We start from the raw sequence: 23,057 nt of genomic DNA, 5'->3' as shown, positions 1-23,057 counted from the left end.
GGGAGAAAAACCAAACCAAAACTGAGCTCTAGTATGTAAGCCCGCGACTATTGAAACTGATGAGAGACAAGGTTGAGAGCTAAGACAGAAAGAGAGCCATCAACAATAAAGACAAATCAAAACCGAGGGATAAGAGATGGAGATAGAGTGAGGGAGAGATGATTCGGATTGCCTGGTGACGACAGACAGCGACGGAGACAGCATAGCCAAATGATAAAAATATTCATCAGCTTGAGAACTCCTCTTTTTAATGTCATAACGGAAGAGTCTTCCTCTCCTCCAAAAACCTCATAGAATATCTGGGAGTAAGACTTTTAGGACAACTTGTTGATCGAAGGTGTCATGTTGTTCCCACCATTTAAGCTTCCATTCTCTTTCTTCGCCAATGCCGACGAGTCATCCACTACATCAAACAAGCTCACCTCCCTTTTCTGCAACGTTACCGTCCAGAATATCTAAAATCCATCACAAATCCAAAATCATCAATGAAACAATTGCAGATACACTGAAATCACCCTTCCAGTCAAGCTTCTTTGCACAATACTTTCACAGATAACGGGACTTGAGCCTTGCTGGAAGGGTGATTTCAACCCTAATGATTGGGTTAAACAGACTAACAAAGTGATTTTAGAAGTGTCATTTTTAATAAACCCTAATCATCCATGGGAAGAACGGCGAAACTCCTCATTACCAAGGACCTCTGTGACCTACTCTTCTTTCATGTATGCTAAAAAGAAACCTTACATACTTTTCGTTTGTATAATCATCACGACACAGCAGCAACCATGGCTGAACTCCCTTAATACTAGAAATAGTTGGTAATATTGACCTCCATGAAGTACAAACACAAGTGACTCGGACTTTATTAGTAATGTAACAAGACAACTCCCTTAATACTAGAAATATTTGGTAATACTGACCTCCATGAAGTATAAACACATCTGACTCGGACTTTATTAGTAATGTAACAAGACAATGAGCTATCAAACTCACTAATTCCTGCGGAAGCTCTGACCAACCAGCCAATCACAATCTGATACATCAATGGGGAATGTGAGATATAATATTAGAGCAAAACGATAATCATACAACTTACAAAGTATCACACATGCTTAGTATAACAACCAAAAGAGATGATTACTAAGCAGTAAGCAAACATGTTGTTTGTTACAATTCGGACAACAATCATATTGAGTACATGTATAACTATCTACATGTTGTTTCAAAGCATAAAATCTGCAATCTGAACTGAGGAATTTAGAGGTTAGCTCATCCTCGCAGGATCGCGACTAAATAGCTTCAGAGAAGGAGTTCTCTAACAAAATATTGCTACCTGTACTACAGTATTCCTTCTTTCCCCACCACTTATTCACCAAATTTACAAGGTTGATTCTAGCTCATTGAAGTGCACACCAGATCATACGAGTAAATCTGTATTAAGAGTATATTGTTCAAACATCTACGACAGGCATACATCTTAACAACAATTTACAGAGGACTAATTAAACAATATATAACTTACTTACAAATTTCATACTATTCATACCAATTTAATAAAGCTACAACAATTTATTGATACACACGAAGATTTTAAGTAATTTAATTCAACGATCCAACATATCAGAAAAATTTCTACCGTCATTTAACTTCAAACTTGAAAATTTGACCAAAAAATTGCTATTCCTAATGTCATGACTATATAAGGAGATAATGAACTTCTATGGATAATTGTAACTTTGTGATAGATAAAGTAATTTTTCAGTGGTTCTATCAAAACTTCTATTGAAAAATTACGATTAATTGTAGCTTGAAATATTTAAAATAAAAAGTTGATGATATTATATCACTATACGCGAAAAATTATAAATTTGTATATTTAGAAGACTCTAAAATGGTATCTAATTCTATATCATACACAATTATTCTAATTTAAAGGTTTCAATTTTTTTAGATTTTTAATTTAAGATGTTCAAATGAGCGACTAAATTAGGTTAAGTCGTACATTTGTTCTTTTTCCCTTTTTATGATAGTTTTATATTCTGTTTTACACTTATTTTTTATGAATCAACTATTTTTATATATTCATTTAAAGGTTATTGAATGAATAAATCCTCGAAAGGATAATTTAAAGCTCCGCATCTAAAAAAGGTTAAAAGAGTAAATCTAGAAAAATAAAATCATAATTTTATTTAAAATATTCATGACATTTTATTAAGTTTTGGCTTTAGGCCATTACTTGTAGGGAGCCACCTCTCCTATAATACAAGGATTAGTTAGGTGGGATATAGTTATCGTTATAAAAGCTATTTCATCTTTTTCCCTGCATAAATAACACATAAATTTCCTCATAACTTACACATATATTAGTAATGCGGGAATGTAATCAGGTAACCAAACACCGTACTTTTTTTGATGAATTTTATACCTAGAAATTAAAATGGTACTTAACATAGTACTTATTATGATAGTTTTAATATATGAATAATTCACTTCACAACCACCAACCAAACGACTCCTTAGTTTGTGGTTTTCTAATGGCACAACATAAACTCAATGAATGACCATTTTGGTGAGTTATGATTGACAATAAGAATATGTGGGCTCTGGAGAACCCTTTACCTTTATTCACCAATCACATATTATACCTACGAAAAGAGAGGCAGCAAGATGTTGTAACAATTGCAAATATTAATTTGTTGTAGTAGTATCTTGATAAATTTACAATAGGAAAAGTTCATTAGTTTATTCTAGTTCTTCCCTCCCCCTTTATGTTCATTGCATGAAGAATTCCTTGTAAGGGATGTGGTATGACTTATTTGCGAAGCACATACTTATAATTATTTATTTGGTAAAAAAACAAAAACTACGATTCAATCTCAAACTAATTTGCATAACGCTTCATTTATGCCCGTTTCATTATCACAACCTTGAACAATGCCCGTTCGCGATACAAGTTACTGCAATAAGCCCTATTTCTTAAAGCTAGAACAGAGACCTTATAATTGTAAAAAGGAACAGGAACTTTGATCTGCCAAATACTTCCAATAACCCAAAAGATCTTTGAGCTTTAAAAGTAACATGATCATATTGTCTCATAATAACTAACATAATACGATAAGCTAAAATTAGTTAATAGTTGGGCAACAGTAACAATTTCCCCTTGACATAGAGTAACTAAAATACAACATGTTTTAGCGATAAGCAGCAAAACTAACTTACGCTAGATGTGTAGCTGCAAATTATGCTACATTCTTGAACATCCAAAACAAATGAAGCTTTGCGTCTGCACTTCTGAGCAAGATTCTCAAAAATCTTATGAACATCAGCAGATGTAACTGGATTTGATGGATCAATGGATGTCTGTCAAGAAAATGTGGACGGTAAATAAATGGCCAAAACCTATATACAGAATAAATGAGACATACCAGTTAAAGAGTAATAATAAGGAAGAGGGGTAAAGAGGACTTCGTTTATCCAAGATTTGTTTATATACCAGTTAAAAAGTAAATTAGTACAACAATGAGAAGTTTAGTTCTACTTTTGCATCTCTTTCATCCAATAAACTGTTTAAATAGTTGTATCACCATTCACCAGGGGCGATAATAAAACTCAATTTGCAAGTGGAACAACCTTCTTGATGTCCTATTCTGGAGTAGTTTGTGAACTTTAAGGTTTCAGATTCCATGGATTTACTCAAATTACAGATCAGAAATTCTAGTGTACAAACTTCTAAAGTTCATGGAAGTTAGACACTAAAAAAATTGATGAAGTAAGACGTTTTCATTGACAAAAGGCAACAGGATGGTGCCATATTACAAAAGCAGATGATCTTGACAGCTTTTGGAGTAAAAACAAAAGCTAGTGAGTTTTCGGAGTAAAAACTTAGTTACATAACACAAAATCGATGGAGCTAACAAACTCCAGAAAGTTGTTAATGGCAACGCTATTAACAGGGGAGAGAAAGCTCCAACTGAACAAAAAACCTAAACATCTAGCTTTTAGGGTATGAAGAGGAGTTGAAATACCATAAAAATTTACATATGCAAACAGCTAAAATCTTTGCATAGTTAGTCATATAACTATACAAGTATGAATTTCATCACTTCAAACAAAGCTTAGCTGACAATAATAGAGCGGTTTCTTTATCAATACAACATTTATTGTAGTCACTTAACAGAAAAACAGAAAAAGACCAAACAATTTTGTCTCAGGTCAGTCCAGACAATAGCAAGCAATCTATTTCTTGCATTTATTTGTTTCTCTATCAGTATATTCGTCATCATCTCTTTCTAATTTAACGCCATCATAGAAATGTTGATGCTCCTAATACGCTTCCAAGTAATCCAATGAGACAACACAAAGTTCCTGATTATTTTCGAAAAAGAAAATTTATTTAAATATCTATTGAAGATGTTCATCTTATTAATGAGTGGAAGCTTCCTAAAAAACACTATGGCAAAGTACATTTTCTTTGTAAATCCTTTTGTCATCTGAGAAAGAGCAACAGTGCTTCAAAGAAAGAGTACAAGGAGAAAATGTTCAAGAACAACACCATTGGCTCTGCTAAAGAGTCCAGGTGCAAGTATTCAATAACATATCTAGAAAGCATAATGGCCTCGGCCAAAAGATTTAGATTCAAGGATCTAGTTAGGCTCCAGCTGAAATGGTTGAGAAAGGAAGACATGGAAGTGCTTACAAGGTGAAAGCTGATGTAACACCAGTCAGTACAGATAAGGATCAGGTAATTTGAAAGGATGACTACAGGAAGAGGATACATCAAAATGAAGAATCTCAAATATTACTCTGTTGCTTCTATCTTTTCAGGCAATAGAAGCTAACAATTATATGAGCACAAGCAAAAATGGCAGTTTGTTTAATCATCTCAAACACATATTTATTCTTCTGTGTGGAACTCATTTTAACACCTCGAAGAAACAACTTCAAAACACAGTTTATTGAAGCAGAGTAATAGAAGAATCTTACAACCTTTTTCGTTTCTATAGTCAGCTAGAATTTCTATAGTCAGCTAGAATAAAGACAATACTGATGTAGTGCAGATTTCAACACAACAAACCTTGAAGCCCAGGTAGCCTAACCACTAACAAGAGTAGCTTTGTCCAATTCAATGAAAACAACAAAGATACATCACCAAGTCTGAAGGTAAATGACATGTTCTAAATACTCTTTAAAAGAACCTAGTTCACTTTGGAGGTAAAACAAGAACATATAGAATAATAAAAAAGGGTAAATACAGAAAAATGACTCACTCAGCACAGAGTTGGTGTGACCCAAATTGGAGGACAAACACGACTGAGGGAAACACCATCATAATGTGGCTGGAAACTACTATCTGCTAAGTTGAACATCCCCATGTCCAAGCCGCCGCCTCTTTCAGAGTGGAGGTATGCACCTAAACAATTATCTGTAAAATAAATATGATTGGGCTTGATTCCCGAAAATTGAGAGGCTTGGACTGAAAAAGAAGCATTAGCACCCAGGAAAAAAGCTCTGTCCCCTAAATCCCAGATTGGCGTATATCTGTGAGCATCTAAATCAATCTTGAAAACAAAAAAAAAAATTGTTCCGGACATGCACTGTATAACCTCATCATGATCATATATAGCTGGGATGAACGTCAAACGAATTCTTTCGCTATCATCTTCGACATACCTTAAACCAAAACCACTTTGCGCGACTGCAAATAATGATCCTAGTGATTCTAGGATGTAATACTTACAATCAATCAATCGTGCAATCTGCATTATTATACGAATACTAGCAGGCTCAGGGCCCATGAAATCACAAACTTGGATGCAACCACCATAAGTGATCGCATAAAAGCTGCCATTAAAATATATCACATCACTAAAATATCCAAAGCGGATCGGCTTGGTAATCCTGGTCCATAACAAATCTCCTGGTCTCCAAAAACTCAGGCGCTCGGTTTTTAAGTCACAACTTTTCGTAAAAGTCACAACGTTTCATAACAGTCACAACTTTTCATAAAAGTAACAACTTTTAATAAAAGTCGCAACTCTTCATTAAAGTCACAACTTTTCATAAAAGCCATATATTTTCATTAAAAATGAAGACAAGTTTTAAAAATAAATAAACTTAAAAGAAAATTCTTGCTTGTGGTGGCGCCACGTAGGCGGGCCTAGCGTTATCTTTTATATAAATATATGATATGATATTCTTATCTTCTGCTAACCTTAACAATCTGATATTCTTGGCAGCTATCTTTGCAAAACCTTGAGCCAATTATCCTTGTTTAGATGTGTGACAGGTGACGATCCATGCTGTATGCTGCTGGCCCAGTTCTAAGCGCACTGTCTAGGTCATGTACAAATCACTAACATCTTCAATCCCGAAAGGAATTAGAAGCACATCCACAGTAAAAACCTCTAGCCTCACGTACTACAACAAGTATAACCACATGTGACATAAAACAATGCAGGCTTACGAGTGACTTGACACACTTCCTGCAAATTTCAGGACCAGAAATGAGATTGATGACATTCGATCTTTAATATTGGATACAGCATACTCACCAAAAACTGACTGTAACACTGAAGTATTTGATGACCTCAACAACATGCTTAGAAAGTGCCAATGACCCTGTCAGTAAACTCATTACAGATTCTAATTCCTACACCTTTGGCCTGTAACACAAACGGGGAATGTCCAATGCCAAAGGGAAATCATAGTATTAATGGTAAACCAAGAATGTTAAAGTTAGGACTAAAATCATGAGAATAGTGCAAAAATTCTTGCAGGATGACCGGGAAAACCAGCATGGTAATCTTCTTCATTCGAGAATGGGATGATAAAATTCAGCTATCTTTTGCGCATTTTCCTGCCATATTGAGGAAACACACTATGTCCATATATTATGCAACTTTGACAGAAATTTTTTCTGAATGTTATGATTGTCAGGCAAGCACTCACCAATTAAAGTGAAGAGGAAACAAGAACTCTGAGTTTAAGCTTTCAATCAAGCAACACGAAAAAAAATAGTGACAGAATTCTAAAATAGGGAGCAGATATTTTGTAAAAAGACATCATATACATGGACCTTAAGAAATTACTGCAAGAGGAATGGAGCTCAATAACTAGTAAAGTATAGAAGAAAGTCATATATTTATAAAGGTACTTGTTTGTCTTTGCCAACAGTTGAAGATTTCTGAGTCTCAGTTGAATTACTTGCTGGAAGTTCCAAATTGCACATTCAGACTCGTCATCTGATTCATCGTCACAAAATGAGTAGGTTTTCCAACTCGTCTTATTGGAAGTTCCAAGACGATTAGGATTTCCAACTCGTTTTGTGATTCAGCGCCACACAGGCACAACCAACTGCGTACCTGGAAGGAGGTTTTCAGGTCCAGCCTGATTACCAAACCTTTGGAAGATAATAAATTCAAAGAACCTAAATGAAGACAATTAACAGACCTATTGGAAGAAGATTATGGGCACCACCAAACAACTCCTTCAGAGTAATGCAAATCATGGCATTGGGTAATGGACGAATGGCTTTGTCAATTGCTCTGAGAGAGGAGTAATGACTCCATGCTTATGTCAACCAAGCTCTTGAGAGCTAGACGCTGTTTATGGTGCCAAAAAAAATTGACAATCAAGTCACAGCTTCGGTAAACAAAATGGATCTAGCACGTAATAACAACACAGAAGACAAAGCAAGGAAAATTTAATACCTACTGTTTTTCTACACGCAGCACCATCATTTTAATGCTTCTTAAACAAAGCCAGCAATCAAATGGGGGTAGGCCTGCACCTTCTGCATTTTGAAGGAAGTACACATTCTTTGCCAAGTTGATTTTCATAAGTTACATACTCCCTCCCTTTCAATTTGTTTGCCTTGTTTTGACTTGGCACAGAGTTAAAGAAAATAAAGAAGACTTCTACATCTTGTGGTCTTAAATTAACGATATGTAAAATATAGCAAAATGTTCTTTCATCTTGCGGCCTAAATCATGTCATGTTGAAAGTTGAAATTAAAGAATTGACAAAAAAGAAAGAGGCATTCTTTTTCAAATGGACTAAAAAGGAAAGTAAGACAAACAAATTGAAACGGAAGGAGTACATAATTTGAATATCCGGACGAGTGGGTAAGCTAATCTTATACTTCACAGTCGTCTAATGGGGCAGCCACTGTCTTCAGAAAAAAGCAAGTCACGCCTGCGTAAAGGACCTTATCATATACAGCTTCAGACTTGTAAAAGGGTTGCAATTTGTACTTTACACAACACCCAGGTTACAAATGTCAAATGTGTAATGGCCCAACTTCAGACAGGCAATACATTACCACATTATCTGAACAAGATATGTTTAAAAAATGTGAATTTATTTGCTTGTAAGTGTAGGGGGAAAGCGATAGAAATTTGTTCCCACATAGTCTCCCCTGGTACACACTCAAAGCCTATGTCATAGTCTCGGCTAGTACACACTCAAAGCCTATGTTCACTAGATAAATTAAAAAGGTATGGTAGTGATCTAACCCCTGAGAATCTTCACGTGATTGAAGAGAAATGACCTAACAAGAAGGTTACATAATTTGTCACCTTTATAAAAAGATATATATGTTTTAGAATAATAGCATGTACTATTATCTGTTTCCAAGTAAAATAAGAATTTTGCACTCCAAGCTACTATTGTTTAGATAGTTCCATTAAGGTAAATTAATAATTTCCCAAGAGACCAATTGTAAGTAATTGAGACTTCGGGTAATTGAATCTGCTAGACGAGACGAGAGGGAGTTGCTCGGATGGTAAGCACCCCTCACTTCCAACCCAAAGGTTGCGAGTTCGAGTTACCAAGGGGAGCAAAAGGGGTGGGAGCTCCTAGGGAGGGTTAAAAAAATCTGCTTGACTAGCATTTTAATAAGAGGTTGTTTTTCTTTTCTTTTTTCCGTTCAATCAGGGTAATCTGATAGTTTTGGCCATGAAAGACCCTCAAGGGCACTAAGGATGAAGAGAAAACATATGATAAGTGTAAATCAAACCTTGAAACCATATAAAGAAGAAAAACCTTTCTCCTATAATGACAAATACGCCCCCATCAGATCACTATGGCTAAACATAGACTTAGCTGCTGAATGCATCACAATATCTGAAAAATAACGGACCATTTAAGGAAACCAGCACCTTAAGAATGTTACCGCAAGAAGGTTCATGTTACCAGAACAAGAAGTATACATACCTGCTCCAAGGTCAAGGATGGGACGGTACAGGGGACATAATACTGTTATCTACCAGTACAAGAGCCCCATGTGAGTGATCCATCTCAGTTATTTTCTGAAAATGATTATAGAGAAACAACATAAAAAAAGGTAAGTAATTATCCATTGAAATTGAACAGACTTCAACATCCGCAGCCATGAAAATGGATAAACAATATTCTCATAATCCACGACAAATGACATGTGCTGCCAAATGAACAATAGCCAGAAGCCTCCCACTTATTACATAATCTTGTCCTCCAATTTGAAGGCTTTTGGTTTACTCCCACATAATTATTACTAAATCCACCAAAGAATGACAGTATGTACACATTAGAAGGGAACGAAAAGGCAAATTTTCATTAGAATTATAAAGCAGTGTCATTTTCTGAGAAAGTAGTAAAGTATAACAACCCTCACTCTGCTAAATTAATCAAACGCACTGAGGCGATGGATGCTAAATATTCCATCTCAACCCCATAACATACAAATACTTTGGTACTTGTATTATAAGAATCATTAAAGAAATTGAACATAATCTGAAGCAAACCACTAGATGCACAAAACAGTTATTAGAAATTGAAAATCAACAAAAAAACTAAAATAGAAAAATAATGAAAAGGGAGAAAAACCAAACCAAAACTGAGCTCTAGTATGTAAGCCCGCGACTATATAAACTGATGAGAGGCAAGGTTGAGAGCTAAGACACAAAGAGAGCCATCAACAATAAAGACAAATCAAAACCGAGGGAGAAGATATAGAGATAGAGTGAGGGAGAGATGATTCGGATTGCCTGGTGACGACAGCCAGCGACGTAGACAGCATAGCCAAATGATTGGATATTCATCAGCTTGAGAACTCCTCTTTTTAATGTCATAACGGAAGAGTCTTCCTCTCCTCCAAAAACCTCATAAAATATCTGGGAGTAAGACTTTTAGGACAACTTGTTGATCGAAGGTGTCATGCTGTTCCCACCATTTAAGCTTCCATTGGCTTTCTTCGCCAATGCCGACGAGTCATCCACTACATCAAACAAGCTCACCTTCCTTTTCTGCATCGTTCCCGTCCAGAATATCTAAAATCCATCACAAATCCAAAATCATCAATGAAACAATTGCAGATACACTGAAATCACCCTTCCAGTCAAGCTTCTTTGCACAATACTTTCACAGATAAGGGGACTTGACCCTTGCTGGAAGGGTGATTTCAACCCTAATGATTGGGTTAAACAGACTAACAAAGTGATTTTAGAAGTGTCATTTTTAATAAACCCTAATCATCCATGGGAAGAACGGCGAAACTCCTCATTACCAAGGACCTCTGTGACCTACTCTTCTTTCATGTATGCTAATAAGAAACCTTACATATTTTTCGTTTGAATAATCATCACGAGACAGCAACAACCATGGCTGAACTCCCTTAATACTAGAAATAGTTGGTAATATTGACCTTCATGAAGTACAAACACATGTGACTCGGACTTTATTAGTAACGTAACAAGACAATGAGCTATCAAACTCACTAATTCCTGCGGAAGATCTGACCAACCAGCCAATCACAATCTGATACATCAATGGGGAATATGAGATATAATATTAGAACAAAACGATAGTCATACAACTTACAAGGTATCACACATACTTAGTATAACAACCAAAAGAGATGATTACTAAGCAGTAAGCAAACATGTTGTTTGTTACAATTCGGACAACAATCATAATGAGTACATATATATCTATCTACATGTTGTTTCAAAGCATAAAATCTGCAATCTGAACTGAGGAATTTAGAGGTTAGCTCATCCTCGGGGGATCGCGACTAAATAGCTTCAGAGAAGGAGTTCTCTAACAAAATATTGCTACCTGTACTACAGTATTCCTTCTATCCCCACCACTTATTCACCAAATTTACAAGGTTGATTCTAGCTCATTGAAGTGCACACCAGATCATACGAGTAAATCTGTATTAAGAGTATATTCTTCAAACATCTACGACAGGCATACATCTTAACAACAATTTACAGAGGACTAATTAAACAATATATAACTTATTTATAACTTTCATACTATTCATACCAATTTAATAAAGCTACAACAATTTATTGATACACACGAAGATTTTAAGTAATTTAATTCAACGATCCAACATATCAGAAAAAGTTCTACCGTCATTTAACTTCAAACTTGAAAATTTGACCAAAAAATTGCTATTCCTAATGTCATGACTATATAAGGAGATAATGAACTTCTATGGATAATTGTAACTTTGTGATAGATAAAGTAATTTTTCAGTGGTTCTATCAAAACTTCTATTGAAAAATTACGATTAATTGTAGCTTGAAATATTTAAAATAAAAAGTTGATGATATTATATCACTATACGCGAAAAATTATAAATTTGTATATTTAGAAGACTCTAAAATGGTATCTAATTCTATATCATACACAATTATTCTAATTTAAAGGTTTCAATTTTTTTAGATTTTTAATTTAAGATGTTCAAATGAGCGACTAAATTAGGTTAAGTCGTACATTTGTTCTTTTTCCCTTTTTATGATAGTTTTATATTCTGTTTTACACTTATTTTTTATGAATCAACTATTTTTATATATTCATTTAAAGGTTATTGAATGAATAAATCCTCGAAAGGATAATTTAAAGCTCCGCATCTAAAAAAGGTTAAAAGAGTAAATCTAGAAAAATAAAATCATAATTTTATTTAAAATATTCATGACATTTTATTAAGTTTTGGCTTTAGGCCATTACTTGTAGGGAGCCACCTCTCCTATAATACAAGGATTAGTTAGGTGGGATATAGTTATCGTTATAAAAGCTATTTCATCTTTTTCCCTGCATAAATAACACATAAATTTCCTCATAACTTACACATATATTAGTAATGCGGGAATGTAATCAGGTAACCAAACACCGTACTTTTTTTGATGAATTTTATACCTAGAAATTAAAATGGTACTTAACATAGTACTTATTATGATAGTTTTAATATATGAATAATTCACTTCACAACCACCAACCAAACGACTCCTTAGTTTGTGGTTTTCTAATGGCACAACATAAACTCAATGAATGACCATTTTGGTGAGTTATGATTGACAATAAGAATATGTGGGCTCTGGAGAACCCTTTACCTTTATTCACCAATCACATATTATACCTACGAAAAGAGAGGCAGCAAGATGTTGTAACAATTGCAAATATTAATTTGTTGTAGTAGTATCTTGATAAATTTACAATAGGAAAAGTTCATTAGTTTATTCTAGTTCTTCCCTCCCCCTTTATGTTCATTGCATGAAGAATTCCTTGTAAGGGATGTGGTATGACTTATTTGCGAAGCACATACTTATAATTATTTATTTGGTAAAAAAACAAAAACTACGATTCAATCTCAAACTAATTTGCATAACGCTTCATTTATGCCCGTTTCATTATCACAACCTTGAACAATGCCCGTTCGCGATACAAGTTACTGCAATAAGCCCTATTTCTTAAAGCTAGAACAGAGACCTTATAATTGTAAAAAGGAACAGGAACTTTGATCTGCCAAATACTTCCAATAACCCAAAAGATCTTTGAGCTTTAAAAGTAACATGATCATATTGTCTCATAATAACTAACATAATACGATAAGCTAAAATTAGTTAATAGTTGGGCAACAGTAACAATTTCCCCTTGACATAGAGTAACTAAAATACAACATGTTTTAGCGATAAGCAGCAAAACTAACTTACGCTAGATGTGTAGCTGCAAATTATGCTACATTCTTGAACATCCAAAACAAATGAAGCTTTGCGTCTGCACTTCTGAGCAAGATTCTCAAAAATCTTATGAACATCAGCAGATGTAACTGGATTTGATGGATCAATGGATGTCTGTCAAGAAAATGTGGACGGTAAATAAATGGCCAAAACCTATATACAGAATAAATGAGACATACCAGTTAAAGAGTAATAATAAGGAAGAGGGGTAAAGAGGACTTCGTTTATCCAAGATTTGTTTATATACCAGTTAAAAAGTAAATTAGTACAACAATGAGAAGTTTAGTTCTACTTTTGCATCTCTTTCATCCAATAAACTGTTTAAATAGTTGTATCACCATTCACCAGGGGCGATAATAAAACTCAATTTGCAAGTGGAACAACCTTCTTGATGTCCTATTCTGGAGTAGTTTGTGAACTTTAAGGTTTCAGATTCCATGGATTTACTCAAATTACAGATCAGAAATTCTAGTGTACAAACTTCTAAAGTTCATGGAAGTTAGACACTAAAAAAATTGATGAAGTAAGACGTTTTCATTGACAAAAGGCAACAGGATGGTGCCATATTACAAAAGCAGATGATCTTGACAGCTTTTGGAGTAAAAACAAAAGCTAGTGAGTTTTCGGAGTAAAAACTTAGTTACATAACACAAAATCGATGGAGCTAACAAACTCCAGAAAGTTGTTAATGGCAACGCTATTAACAGGGGAGAGAAAGCTCCAACTGAACAAAAAACCTAAACATCTAGCTTTTAGGGTATGAAGAGGAGTTGAAATACCATAAAAATTTACATATGCAAACAGCTAAAATCTTTGCATAGTTAGTCATATAACTATACAAGTATGAATTTCATCACTTCAAACAAAGCTTAGCTGACAATAATAGAGCGGTTTCTTTATCAATACAACATTTATTGTAGTCACTTAACAGAAAAACAGAAAAAGACCAAACAATTTTGTCTCAGGTCAGTCCAGACAATAGCAAGCAATCTATTTCTTGCATTTATTTGTTTCTCTATCAGTATATTCGTCATCATCTCTTTCTAATTTAACGCCATCATAGAAATGTTGATGCTCCTAATACGCTTCCAAGTAATCCAATGAGACAACACAAAGTTCCTGATTATTTTCGAAAAAGAAAATTTATTTAAATATCTATTGAAGATGTTCATCTTATTAATGAGTGGAAGCTTCCTAAAAAACACTATGGCAAAGTACATTTTCTTTGTAAATCCTTTTGTCATCTGAGAAAGAGCAACAGTGCTTCAAAGAAAGAGTACAAGGAGAAAATGTTCAAGAACAACACCATTGGCTCTGCTAAAGAGTCCAGGTGCAAGTATTCAATAACATATCTAGAAAGCATAATGGCCTCGGCCAAAAGATTTAGATTCAAGGATCTAGTTAGGCTCCAGCTGAAATGGTTGAGAAAGGAAGACATGGAAGTGCTTACAAGGTGAAAGCTGATGTAACACCAGTCAGTACAGATAAGGATCAGGTAATTTGAAAGGATGACTACAGGAAGAGGATACATCAAAATGAAGAATCTCAAATATTACTCTGTTGCTTCTATCTTTTCAGGCAATAGAAGCTAACAATTATATGAGCACAAGCAAAAATGGCAGTTTGTTTAATCATCTCAAACACATATTTATTCTTCTGTGTGGAACTCATTTTAACACCTCGAAGAAACAACTTCAAAACACAGTTTATTGAAGCAGAGTAATAGAAGAATCTTACAACCTTTTTCGTTTCTATAGTCAGCTAGAATTTCTATAGTCAGCTAGAATAAAGACAATACTGATGTAGTGCAGATTTCAACACAACAAACCTTGAAGCCCAGGTAGCCTAACCACTAACAAGAGTAGCTTTGTCCAATTCAATGAAAACAACAAAGATACATCACCAAGTCTGAAGGTAAATGACATGTTCTAAATACTCTTTAAAAGAACCTAGTTCACTTTGGAGGTAAAACAAGAACATATAGAATAATAAAAAAGGGTAAATACAGAAAAATGACTCACTCAGCACAGAGTTGGTGTGACCCAAATTGGAGGACAAACACGACTGAGGGAAACACCATCATAATGTGGCTGGAAACTACTATCTGCTAAGTTGAACATCCCCATGTCCAAGCCGCCGCCTCTTTCAGAGTGGAGGTATGCACCTAAACAATTATCTGTAAAATAAATATGATTGGGCTTGATTCCCGAAAATTGAGAGGCTTGGACTGAAAAAGAAGCATTAGCACCCAGGAAAAAAGCTCTGTCCCCTAAATCCCAGATTGGCGTATATCTGTGAGCATCTAAATCAATCTTGAAAACAAAAAAAAAAATTGTTCCGGACATGCACTGTATAACCTCATCATGATCATATATAGCTGGGATGAACGTCAAACGAATTCTTTCGCTATCATCTTCGACATACCTTAAACCAAAACCACTTTGCGCGACTGCAAATAATGATCCTAGTGATTCTAGGATGTAATACTTACAATCAATCAATCGTGCAATCTGCATTATTATACGAATACTAGCAGGCTCAGGGCCCATGAAATCACAAACTTGGATGCAACCACCATAAGTGATCGCATAAAAGCTGCCATTAAAATATATCACATCACTAAAATATCCAAAGCGGATCGGCTTGGTAATCCTGGTCCATAACAAATCTCCTGGTCTCCAAAAACTCAGGCGCTCGGTTTTTCCCTCAATGACCATAAGAACATAGTCAGGTGTATGAGAAGGATTAGCTGAGAGAACAGCTTTCTTGATAAAAATCCATGGAAAGCGAGTGCGATTGAATTCATAAAGTGTTGTGGTATTTTGATGGGGCAGCTGGATTTGTACACCCGAAAAAGGATGTAACAGACTGATTTCACCGTCTTCTTTTCCTACAGTGATAAGCCATCCCATAGATTCCATACATCTTTTCCCATGGGCTTCCGGAATTCTCTTTTTAAAAATCATGTCATTATAGAAACTATAGAATTTCCTACAGGTATTATCATCCTCGTCACCATCATCCTTCTCGGCTAGCATTAGCCATGGAGCCCTAGGCAAATTACTGATAAACCTGTGCTCCTTGGCCACCGAATGCCAGGATTTACATACACTACTGAAATTCAGATAGTCCTCAATCAAATCCATACGACCAAGAATTACACCCAGAAGATCACTTTGAAGTTTCGACCAATCAGGCATCTTTGAAGCCCTAGCTAGCGAAATGATTTGATAATAATATTGAGAAAATGTCAGGAAAATACCTAATTTATGTCCTCGCCAACGCTGACAAGATGAGGAAGCACGCTGCGATTTTTATTCAGTAGCTATTTTGTACGGCGATAAGACAGGCAGAACTCTCCAAGTACGGCGGTGAGACAAGCGGAGCTCTCCAGGAACACTAGTGGTGTTTCTTTGGATAGAAGAATAATGCAATTGACAGAAATTTCTCGTTTACTTGTTGGATTTTGCTTTTATTTAGGGGAAAATGACGAATATACCCTTCGGTCGTTTGAGGGACCAATTTGGTGTCATGCACACACAAGAGATCTTAATCTGGAATAATTAGCCATTAAAATAAACTTAATTAGGTTTTATAACTATAGTTTATAGTAACTATGGTTATGAAACCTAATTAAGCGAGACTGAGAGAGGAAAGAAAAAGGCGTGCAGAACGATACAGTATTTTCCCTATGAGTTGAGCTTTTTTATTAATGCACTAGTAAAATTACTCGCGCTTCGCGCACGATTAAATATCACAAAATTTATGAAGTATTACTTAAAGTATATCCGGCATTATCACTAAAACACTATATTATCTTACATGCAAGATTACGTAATAACAAACATTAATAATGTGAAGGAAAATAAAAATTATTATTTCTTACCATTTATCCTTAATAACATAAGCATAAATTAATGATTGTTAAAAGACATAAAAGGATTTGTAACATAAGCAACGGTCTTAGCGAGTCATTCAACATGAGCAAAGTACACAAATATTTAATTGTGAATGAGGAGGAGGAGGAGAAGGAGAAGGAGAAAAATACTAAGAGTTATAAAATTTTTTGAAGTTTTATAATGATCGAAAATCCCTCTATTTATAGACAACAAAGGGTAGTGTAAAAAAATGGTTATTGTGCTTCATCAGAAAGGTTTCAACTATTTGGAAAAGTTGCAACCCCTTGGAAAGCTCACAACCTTTCATAAAAGTTGCAACTTTTCATAAAAGTCGCAACTCTTCATCGAAGTAGCAACTTTTCATAAAAGACACAATTTTTCATAATAGTCGCAACTCTTCATTAAAGTCGCAACTTTTCATAAGATTCACAACTTTTCATAAAGTCACAACTTTTCATCAAAGTCACAACTCTTCATTAAAGTCATAACGTTTCACGAAATGGGAAGGCTAGTTTTGGTGATAAAATAGATTAAAAGGAAATCCTAATTTCTAGTGGCTCCACGTAGGCGGGCTTAAGGTTTTCTTTTATATATATACTAGGTAATTTTTTCGCGCTTCGCGGGGTCATAATTAATAATTGCATTGACGTGTTGTCACCGTGGCGCCATCACCTCCCAACCGTGAAACTGGTATAATACATATAAGGTGGTATTTAATTCACTTGAAAGTTTTCTAAGGGGGTATTTAAACGTCCATAAAGTTATATTGCTAAAGTGAGTTTTGCGAACAAGTTTGAGGGAGATTTTATGTATTTTGTCTAGTGAAAATAACAAATTTTATGTCGGTGAGAATAATAAATTTTAAAAAGTAATGATGTGATCATAAATTTTATTTACATGTAAAATAAATGGTTAGTAGATATATATGTGAGGTTGTTTTAACAAAATATAAACTTTTGAATCAATTTTTATATTAAAATAACTCAAATCATGATATGGTATTTCCATATAATTACATATCATGGTTTTTGAAGAATATGATATCACATCTCATAATATGAAATCAACGTAAAATTACATATCCAAATACTGATTTCATCTGACAATATCATATCGTGATATGATATCACATTGTCAAACCCCTACTGAGACACACATAAAGACGAAATAAACAAATAACATCTTATGGATTCTAAAGCCATTCATGATAGCTTCGGCAATACCATTAATGCAAAGAGGTCAAATTTGTTTGTAGGCCAATAAACAATTGGCCATGCATGTGTTACACATCCATACAAGTAGCCGAAAGGACACTGTCAAAATCCAATATTTTCAAACTATTTAAGTTATCTCTTCAAATATATAGCAAAATCTAGTATTTTCTTCCCAAAAGTTCAATACACACTTTATTAGTGGCCAAAGAAACATTATTATATTAAAATTGGAAGTGAGCTAGTGTCTAAATCAACATGCTCCTTTCGACTCAATTATTTGATGATATTTGAATAAACATAAAATCTATTTTTAAAAAAATAAAATTGTGATTTGAAATTAAAAATAAAATTAGAAGTGAGCTAGTGCCTAAATCAACATTATCCGTACGACTCAGTTATTTGATGATATTTGAATAGATATAAAATCTATTTAAAACATTAAATAAAAAAGTGATTTAAAATTAAAACTAAATTATTTTGAATAAGAACTATTTTTTAAAGACAAACTAAAATATGCCAAATAAATTAACAGGAAACAAACACTTCATTATTTTAATTTAGTTGTCCTACATTTTTTTTAATTTGTTTAGAAATAATATTTTTTTTTCATTTCTGTTAGTCCTAGATTTTTACATGACACGATTAAGAGTTAATACCGCAAAATTAAATGAATAAAATGATCAAATAAGCACTTAACCTATTATCGAATTTTTAACTATACATTTATTCGGGGTCCTATTATCCCCTTGAATTATTTAAAATCAAAATTATTATCTCCCTTAAAATTCACAATTGTATTTATGTTGATCACTTAAATTCACACGTTTGACACATATTTTTTTACTTTTTTCTCCTTTTTGACTATTTATTTTATTCTGTTTTTTTCCTTTTATTTCTTTCTCTTCCTCTTCTTGTTCTTCATCTTATCCTTCAATTCCATCTTACCATAGAGCCACAAGTAGAAAGCTTGAGAAGCAAAAAAAAATTATGGTGATAATTAGAGGAATGACAACCCTTTGTATTATTTTTGCAAGGGCAGGGGTTCAATAACAGGAATGACCTAAAAAAAAATATCGGTCAAGTTTTTCTTCGATGAGGATATTTTGAGAATTTTAATTTTTAAGAGATTCCCAACATTATTTAAGTTGTTTGAATGAATTTTGTTAACTGAAAAAATTTGTTACAATAGCTTAAAAGTGATATTTCAATAGTGTTTTAATTGCTAATAGTTGATTTTGAAAATGGGTGCAAAGTAATTTACTTAATAATTTTCGATTGTGTGGAGGATAAAAAAGAGATTTCTATCTAAGAATTATGGTATATTAATAGATATTGTAATGGTGGTGTTTTCGCTCGTGATGTGAAATTGATGACCACCATGGATGCTCTACTAAGTTATAAGAACTAAGAAGAAGAAAAGAGATGAAATAAAAACTAATAAAGAAAAAAAAATAAAATGAAAAGAATATTAAAAATAAAGTTTTAACATTTATTTTTGATCTTCACTCTCATTGAGATAGTGAAATACACTCACTTTGCCACATAAACATTTAGGGAGGTAATAATTTCAATTTTAAATAGTTTAAGAGGGTAATAAGATTTTCGTGAAGTAAAAGTGTGTAGTTGAAAATCGGATAATAGGCTGGGGCTCATTTGACCATTAAATCAAATTAAATAACATTTTGATATATGAAACATAATTTTAGTTTAAGACCACAAATATGAAAGTTTTACTCCTTGAGGTCGATATTAAGTGCATTACTGACACACCCCTTAAGAAAAATATTTATGAAAATAAATTGAATGCTACTTTTCACTATACCCTTTTGATTCCCAACTACTTTTTTTTAAAAAAAAATAAAATACACCATCCATTTAAAAAATAATGACCTAGTTTGATTTGGGTTAGTTCAAGAAAGTAAAAAGATTTTTCAATTTTGCGGTCCTAAATTAAATTTACATCAAATATACCAAAATGCTCTTTAAGCTTGTGTCCTTAACACATGCTACATAAAAAACTAAAACCAAAGTATTGCACCCCCCCCCCCTCCAAAAAAAAATAGTCATTATTTTCGAATAAGAAAATAGATAATTCTTTTTGAAATGGAGGAAATAAAAATTAATTTAAAACTTCATTAAATAAAAAGATATATATGAAAACAGTCGCAACTCTTCAGATGAATTTTTAATAACTCACTTATTTTCAATTATAAAAGAAAATCTCAATAATTCAGTTAGTTAACATGAAGTAGAGAAAATATTAAGTTTCTTAAACTTGGAATAAGCCAAAATCACACAGACAAATTGAAACAGAGTATTTAATATTATGAATTGTTTGGTGTGAGGTATAAAATATAATAATCTTAAAATAAAGTGTATGATTATTTTATCTCATGTTTGATTGGAATTTGGAAGTAGTAGATGGTCTTTGCATTATTTATTCCATCCTAATATACATTTCTATTATATAGAAGAGTGAAGTGGGAGGACGACCAAGGGCAAAATGTAATTTCATGCTAACAAAAATCTATTAAGAAAGATAATTAATAATTCTAGAAACATCTTTCTATATATATGAAGTGAATAATGATTAAGGGCAAAAATGTAATTTCATGCTAACAAAAATCTATCAAAAATGATAAGAAAAAAAATTAAATAGTTCTAGAAACATCTTAAGTTATTGTTTTTACCATTAATTTATTTTGTTATTACTTCACTTTCTTTTCTTTTGTGAGTTATTGTGAAATCTATTTTATTATTACTCTACTTTACTATTACTTTAAATTAATTCTTAATATTTTTTTCTATTCATTATGCTTGTAAAAAATGTGTAAAAATTTATCATGAATTAATTATTTCCATCTTCATTTTGACTCTAATAATATACTTGAAAATAAACAAGTGTGATAAAATTAATAATATATATTAGATTGAAATTAAAGAAAAAGATGTTAAAAAGTAACTTGACAAATAAAAATGAATAGGATGATATTTTGTATTAAATACGACTAAGAATAAAATGTAATTTCATTCTAACAAAAATTAATCAAGAATAAATAATTCTAGAAACATCTTTCTATATATGAAGTGAATGATGATCGAAGGTAAAAATGTAATTTTGTGCAAGCAAAAGTCTACTACAAACGATAACAAGAAAATTAAATAGTTATAAAAACATCTTTAGTGATTATTAATAGTATTACCTCATTTTCTTTATTTCTTCATTTTCTAAAAGTTACTGTGATATCTATTTATTATATGAAATTAAATAAATAATGATTATGCTTAGCTCTTAATAATTATATATCAAGTATAATATTAGGTGGAATCAATCAAAATTAAAATTAAAATTTATATGTATATTTAACTTTTCTGTATTGAAATATTTTTTAATTTTGTGATCTTAAATATGCTTTGTAAAAAAAAATAAAATTCAGATGTTATTTTCTTTTTGAAACAAAATAAAAAAAAAGTTTATATAAATCGAAAAGGAGGGATTCAAATATTAAAAATGAAATATATATGTGTTATTATTAAAATGAGCTCTCATATATATATATTTTTTAAAAATCATTTGGCTTCCTTCTATTAATTTGTGCATATATGTGTTGTTTTAAATATTTGAACATTCTAATATAGAAATATAATTATTTGAAAACTTTAATTTTTCGTTTTAATTTCTAATTTGTTGCATATTTGAAAATTACATTTAAAAAAGCTTAAAAACGCAATGTAACAATTTAAAATATTTTTAGAAAAATATAGTTAAAAACATAATGAAATTTGGTTGACTTCCTTAGTTTTATGGAAAAAAAAGTTGCATATATTGTTTGAAAATAACGTAAGAACTAAAAAGTACTATGAATCACAGTAAAATGACAACTAAAAATATGTGAGAATCATATTAGAAATTTTGTTGACTTTCCTAAAATGACTTGTATCATATAAAATAAAACAAATATAGTAACATATATTATTCGACAATGACACAAAAGGTACATAAATTAATAATTTAAAATACTTTTTTAAAAAACCACATATAAAAAATTTAGTTCACTTTTTCAAATATCATTTGTGTCACATAAATTGGAAGAAAAAAACTAACATACGTTGGGCCTGCGTTAGCGCGGGCACCTGATATCTAGTTGTGGAATATAACTCATAGGTCGTTTGGTTTGAATACAAGTTATGGTGAGATTAGCTATGATCAGAAAAGTTATGTCGGGATTAGTTATGATAAGAGAAATTATGTAAGATTATTTCTCATTGAATATGTTTGGTTTGTTGTATTCAAAACAAAATACATTATATAAATTTTAATAACAAATTATTTGCTTAGAAAAATACCCTTGTCTTCGTGTACGTGAAAATTGATGTATAAAAAGGTTTAAAGGGATATCTTTGTCATTTGCCTATTTTATCTCGAGATAAAGTATAGCGGATTACTACACCAGGATGGATAACTCATCTCTATACTAATAATTATTAATCCAAGAATAAGGCATCAAAAACTTGTCAACCAAACAATAACTTAAGTGACACTATGATTTAATCAAGAACTATTTGATGTCCTTTCCGTCCACTTTTATTTGTCATTTGCGTTTTACTAAAATCAACTTGACTAATTTTAAAGTTAAATTAGATTACATTAATTCGATATTTTAAATAAAAAACATAAATATTTAAAAACTATATAAAAAGTACTATAAAATTACAATTTTTTACATATCAATATGATGAAAAAATATATCTTAAAATATAAAGTAAAATTCTTGTTATTTGACTCTAAAAATATAAACTATGACAACTAAAAATGGACGGAGGAAATAATATTCTTCGTGCCAAACAGCCCTAATAGTGAAATAACTTTTCCAAAACAATATATTCCAAAATAACTTATACTCTCTCCATTTAAAAAAGAATAACCCATTTGTTTT

General features: G+C 32.4%; 1 protein-coding gene across 16 annotated transcripts; it reads right to left on the bottom strand.

Annotated features, from left to right (window-relative positions):
• Positions 1 to 3,219: 3,219 nt before the first annotated feature.
• LOC107016933 (F-box protein At2g26160-like) lies at positions 3,220 to 16,428 on the bottom strand. 16 transcript variants are annotated; one of them, XM_027916430.1, is made up of 10 exons: positions 15,029 to 16,428; positions 12,981 to 13,121; positions 9,214 to 10,794; positions 9,017 to 9,123; positions 8,099 to 8,193; positions 7,710 to 7,882; positions 7,450 to 7,601; positions 6,212 to 7,361; positions 5,268 to 5,422; positions 3,220 to 3,399 (listed from the first exon to the last, which is right to left on the bottom strand). In XM_027916430.1, the coding sequence occupies exon 1, from the start codon at positions 16,205 to 16,207 to the stop codon at positions 15,029 to 15,031; it is 1,179 nt and encodes a 392-aa protein (XP_027772231.1). In that variant the 5' UTR covers positions 16,208 to 16,428; the 3' UTR covers positions 3,220 to 3,399; positions 5,268 to 5,422; positions 6,212 to 7,361; positions 7,450 to 7,601; positions 7,710 to 7,882; positions 8,099 to 8,193; positions 9,017 to 9,123; positions 9,214 to 10,794; positions 12,981 to 13,121. The 16 variants fall into 16 exon arrangements, 14 of the variants coding, with proteins under 14 accessions (XP_027772231.1, XP_027772228.1, XP_027772233.1 ...); XM_027916427.1 differs by having other exon boundaries at positions 6,212 to 6,482; positions 6,552 to 7,361; positions 7,710 to 9,123; XM_027916432.1 differs by having other exon boundaries at positions 6,212 to 6,417; positions 6,552 to 7,361; positions 7,710 to 9,123.
• Between the last annotated feature and the right edge of the window lie 6,629 nt (positions 16,429 to 23,057).

This window comes from Solanum pennellii, chromosome 4 (genome assembly GCF_001406875.1).
Source record: "Solanum pennellii chromosome 4, SPENNV200".
Classification (NCBI taxonomy): Eukaryota; Viridiplantae; Streptophyta; class Magnoliopsida; order Solanales; family Solanaceae; genus Solanum; species Solanum pennellii.
Note: the sequence above shows the minus strand (reverse complement) of the source record. Positions and strands in the feature narration are given on the sequence as shown.

Excerpts from the sequence above, each read along its gene's own strand:
- LOC107016933 (XM_027916425.1), bottom strand. The coding sequence starts at position 16,207 with ATGCCTGATTGGTCGAAACTTCAAAGTGATCTTCTGGGTGTAATTCTT.